Source organism: Priapulus caudatus, unplaced genomic scaffold (genome assembly GCF_000485595.1).
Source record: "Priapulus caudatus unplaced genomic scaffold, Priapulus_caudatus-5.0.1 Scaffold1150, whole genome shotgun sequence".
NCBI classification, from domain to species: Eukaryota; Metazoa; Priapulida; class Priapulimorpha; order Priapulimorphida; family Priapulidae; genus Priapulus; species Priapulus caudatus.
This window is the reverse complement of record NW_014578211.1, coordinates 24,448-30,024: the sequence shown is the minus strand read 5'-3', so window position 1 is coordinate 30,024 and position 5,577 is coordinate 24,448. Positions and strand designations below refer to the sequence as shown.

The 5,577-nt window shown below is 37.8% G+C and overlaps 1 protein-coding gene across 1 annotated transcript in view; it reads left to right on the top strand.

Moving 5' to 3' along the window:
• Nucleotides 1-4,692, top strand: part of LOC106815569 (sodium/myo-inositol cotransporter-like) — an 18,355-nt gene extending 13,663 nt beyond the window's left edge. The window contains exons 12-16 of the mRNA XM_014820039.1: nucleotides 2,177-2,327; nucleotides 2,855-3,023; nucleotides 3,374-3,601; nucleotides 3,985-4,123; nucleotides 4,628-4,692. Coding sequence (XP_014675525.1) covers nucleotides 2,177-2,327; nucleotides 2,855-3,023; nucleotides 3,374-3,601; nucleotides 3,985-4,123; nucleotides 4,628-4,692 — 752 coding nt within the window. The remainder of the gene's footprint in view (nucleotides 1-2,176; nucleotides 2,328-2,854; nucleotides 3,024-3,373; nucleotides 3,602-3,984; nucleotides 4,124-4,627) is intronic.
• Nucleotides 4,693-5,577: the final 885 nt, after the last annotated feature.

The window sequence follows — 5,577 nt, the reverse complement described above, 5'->3', positions numbered from 1 at the left end:
GGTTATTATTGTACCCATGTTTTACTGTATTATATGCACATATTATGTAAGTTTGAGGAATACGCACATTTTATTATACCATAGTCGTCCCTGCATGTTATAAGTACACATACATGATATACATATATAATATGGTTATACCAGTAGAGCTTTATATTTTTTTTCTCATTGTAAAAACTAGAATCTCTGAGGTACAATACAATCATATAGATATATGGTTAAACTAAGTAGGGTTTATTATTTTATCTTGCATGTTTAAAACAAGAATCTGAGTCGATTTTAATATCGACATTTTCTGATGTCATAGTTATCGCAAAAGTGGTTATATGTTTAATCTGTGTTGCCACGTTTGCCACGTTGTTGTCACTTTAACAAATACTCATATTGTGAAGATTGTGTTTTCGTCTTCCAGTGTAGGATGAGAAGAGCTTTGCGTTTGTATTTAGCATTATCATGCCTGGTCACTTTTTATATTGAGTATTTGTACCGGAATACCTCTCCCTTTTCTTTTTCTTCTTCTTCTTCTTCTTCTTCTTCTTCTTCTTCTTCTTCCTTCTTCTTCTTCTTCTTCTTCTTCTTCTTCTTCTTCATCTTCTTCATCTTCTGCTTCCTCATTCTTCTTCTTCTTTTCTTCTCCCTCTTCTTCGTGTGATCAGATATTTATGTGTGTTCTAGTATTGGTCTACAGACATGGTAGCATTTTTAGTGCTTTTGCTCAGCCGTTGATCAAGTGTAGGAACGTGGCTCATTGTGGCCAAATCTACGTTTCACAAATCTGACACATTTTGGTACATCTACAGTTGACAATGTCGTTTCGTTCATCAGACTTCTCAAAACATCATGTACTCGCATCTTCTTTGCAATGTACTCAGTTTCGTGCACTCCCGTATGAAATCGTCTCGGTGACATGCATCATTTTGCGCTGTCAAAAAATTCCTGGCAATTCCTTGAGCTGCTTCCAAGCAGTAGACGTAGACAGTATATATGTTGGCCAAATAAATAACGCCTATCTGCGTCAGGTGACAATGTTTACCTTGTAAACACCTTTGAACTTGGAACTCGTATGTGTCATGTCAGTTAGCGTATATGATGCGTGGATGCTATAAGATTTTAGTTGTTAAGCGGTTATTTAGTCATTCGATGTGAGGAACGTCTGATAGGACGATGACGGCTGTATCTATAGCACCCGAGGCGAGAGGGGAATTGGATACGTTGGATATAATAGTGATTGTTATATACTTCGGACTTGTCATTGGAGCTGGCGTGTTGGTATGTTCAGCTATTGATGAAGTATTTTTTGGTGGAAATACATTGTAATTTGTCGTAATTCTTCTTCTGTCGCATTTTATATTGCAAACCTTAATTCATAATATACCAAATTTGTATTACTGCAATAACAACGAAAACAGGGTTATGAAGCCGTCAGACAGGGGTTTGGGGTACCAAAAAGAAACTTCACTAATTCATTCATTCATCTATTCTATGCACTCATTCATTTATCTATACATTCACTCTTTAAACTTTGCATATTTTAACTATAATTAGATTCACATGTGATCTCGGAAAGAAAGTTTGAGAATCGTAGATATAGCGGTGGTACACCAGATTAAATAAGAATTGTGTCCTGATCTAAATATATGGGGGAAACTCTTCATTGCTAGGGAAATTAATGAACTGGTGCTTGGATTGAATTATCGTGGGAATTTCGATATAAAACCTAGTTAAACACTATACCTACACATAGCCTGTTATTTTTCGTAGTTCCCAAGTCTGTTCTACCTAAACCTATCAGCCATACGCTTACACTGTGAATCTCCCTGCCGTTGCAGTCCATGTTGCGATCCAATCGTGGCACCGTGAGTGGATATTTCCTGGCAGGCCGCATGATGTTATGGTTGCCTGTGAGTAGAAATCTTAAATATACAATTTAAAGTTTTGAAACCCATTTCCTGGTAACTATCTGATATGGTTAGGGTTAGGGTTAGGGAGTAGGCGTAGGCGACTCCCTAGACTCGTTAGTGGAGTAGGCGAAGTACGGTCCGGCATATTAGATAGTACCAGCAGAGCATATAAATCACGTTGATTTATACGCTCTGATACCAGGGTACGTTCCGGCAGTACCCTGGGAGACGTAGACACTCTCAGCGTTAGCTATAGCTAATATTCTTATCGCAAGGTGCGAGAGGTGTGATGGTGGCGGTGATGTTGGCGGCTCTTATCAGTGACTTGACATCAATCTTCAACAGCAGCAGCACTCTGTTCACCATCGATATCTACACGCACATCCGTAAGAAGGCGTCTGTGAAAGAGCTGATGATTGTTGGCAGGTGAGTAAATGTTGTGCTCTCTTATTTTATTTAAAGACACTGGTGTCTCGTACGAAGGGACAGGCAAATAGTGAAAGTATACAGACTGCTACTTATGGTGGCAATGGGAAATGAGGGCTTGTTTTTAGGTTGTTTATCGCAATGTTACATATTTCGTGAAATATTGCTCCTTTTCATGTTGAAAGTTTATGACAGAATATTCGTATTTTAGTTATGTTATTTCCAAGGGGAAATGATCGTCTAGCATGACCTACTTAATTACCTATTGGAGTCAGCTGATTTTGTGTGACCTATCCGTTGTAAACTGTATACCTGGAATGTTTTTCCTTCCAAAATTATGTAACAGTAATACTGCGCGTGTGTGGGTGTTTGAGATATGTCTCATTAGACTTATTAGAAATCGATTGAATTTCTTACTGAAAGAGTGAAATGGTCTGTTTCTTCCGAGGACGGTGTTTCAGGGTCTCAGAAATACCTTAACTACTATGTAATTTTATAATGAGTTTGATTTTATCTGTGCATTTTAGGCTGTTTGTGCTTCTCATGACAGCGATCAGTGTTGTCTGGGTGCCAGTCATTCAGACCATGCAGGGAGGTGAACTGTACCACTACATACAAACAGTTGCTGCATACCTCGCACCACCCATCGCTGCCGCTTACTCTCTGGCAATTATATGGAAGCGGATGAATGAAAAGGTAGAACTGAGCTTGTAGCTTTTTTTGCTATCGTACGATCTCCGTACTTGCATGAAATCTACAGTCTATACAGCAAACAGAGTTAGAGATAGAGTGGCACCCAGAGTGTCTGTGCCTGCCTTCATGTCCACGACACATGCCAATACATATACTACGTCTAAATTATCAATGAATTAATTTATCAATACTACATTTAAATTATTATTATTAGCAGGAATAAAATGACAACTGTCCTTATTTTACTTCTGATATTAGTTTACTGATACAGTTTATATATACATACATATATATATATATATATATATATATATAATGTTGGAAGAGGAATAACCATTATTTATTTTTGTCAGGGGTGCTTCTATGGGCTCCTGGTTGGGTTCGTTGTTGGAATTACACGCATGATCATAGACTTCTACTACAAAGTTCCGACATGTATGGAAAAGTGGACCGATGGCGACCCACGCCCTGCGTTTGTGAAGAATGTGCACTACATGTACTTTGCACTGATCTTGTTCTGGCTGACCATCACCACAGCAGTCATCGTCAGCTTACTGACCTCACCACTTCCAGCAAAACATGTGCGCATCATAGTTTTTTGGTGTGGCCATTTGGTAGAACCAGGGGTGACAAATGACAAATGTCATTATGTCATTTGTCAAATGTCAAATGTCATTTGTCAAATGTCAAATGTCATTTGTCATTATTCACCCATGGAGTTCACATTACACTGAGAAGCTCAATCCTTCACAGAATGCAGTGAAATTCTATCACAAATGCATGCGCAATTGCCTGTCGAGTAACGTATTACTAATATTTCTGCTGGTATGAACCATGTGAAGGATATTTTGCAGATGATGGTTAGCTCCAGCTGGTAACATTCAACTAAAAAACTTTCTAAAAATAAAATAAAAAATGTCTCGTCTAGTAAGCTAAAAATCTTTGTCTTTTGTGTTGCTTGCAGTTGGTGAGAACGACATACTGGACTCGAAATGACCATCGCGAGATTGTTGACGAGGATCACTTTGATGAGGCAGCAGGTATCCACGACAACGAACGCGAACAACCGGGAATCCCGATGGAAGAAAAAAACAAAACAGAAAGTACGTGTATGTGTGCCTGTTCTGTAACCATGTTCTTTAATTTCGTCCTTCATTTTATGTGAAATTACTTCGTAAGGGCTATGTAATAGCATTGACATCGTTAGCATCCATAGTTTTATTGAGAGTAAACACATTTGGTTGATAATTTGGTATGGCAATCAGAATTGGTGGGGTAAATTTTATATTTCAGTCTTTTAATATAACGTGGTGCAAATATGAGAGGTGTCTTTTCTCACTTATTTACCCATAGCCTTGCCTTAATTTGCAGTTATTTGAAGTCACTATTATTTTGGAGGGTGATAATATAATATTTTAATATCAGTTTTCCTAGGATATACACTATATTATGTACACTCACAGCTGAAGAGTCAGACATGATTCAAATGAAGATGTTTCCCTCAAACCTTCTTGTTCTATTGTATCAAGATGATTCAATATGATTGTATGATTGTATATAGTCATATATATATATGTTGCAATACAAAAACCTGATTACTATTTTAGCAGTGGACCAAGAAAGTTCGTCACCAGTTGAACATGATTACGTAGCACCAACGTTTCGTAAGTGACGTAATTTGTTAAACACGCAATTGCTTAATTATTATACATTCTTTACTCTTTGAGATATATTAAATCGAGACTTTATTTTGCATCAAGAGGATATAAATTCTAAAGTGAACAACGATAAAAACTCATCTTCTTCAATACCTTCTTAGTTTCAGTCGAACTGAGTGAAGTAGTTATGCATGTAGTTTAAACAATGCACTACTTTATTAGTAATGGGGTTGGGGGCAGGTGCCGGCGTCATTATTTGTCCTGACACCATATATGTATATGATAGTATAACAACCTCGCAAAGTTTTGTACATTAAAATAATTAAAATGTAGTTTTATAAAGGGAGGCTATAATGGTGACCAAATTAGTTTCTATAGTTCAGTCTGTATCTATGGCTAATCCTCAACAGATGATGGTACAGAGAGCAATGGCCGCCAAGAGCCTCTCTCATGCTCAAGGCGGGACACTGTTTGCTGGCTACATCAAGATCTTACCCATGTTCATAATAGTAATTCCTGGCATGGTTAGCCGTGTGCTATTCACAGGTGAGACAATGATATGAGTAATAATAGTGAAGGTGACAGACACGGAGTATCACGCGGATCGAGGCGATCGTTGTTAATCATTTCGCAATTATTAGTTACAAGTTGCAATTATTTCAGATTCGTGTTTGAATTCTTGCTGAATAGTGACATAAACGTGTACAGTAACGTAGCCAGATTCTGTTCAGAAGGCAACTGCCGCGGTTACCTCACATGCTAGGTCATTTTCCCATTCGTAAACAGACGCCAGATGATAGGAATTTATAATGGGAATCTACTCTCAGGTATCCCTACTACATCTTAAATACATAACTGTCACAAAATAAGAATCCTATCGGCAGATATTGCGTATGCGC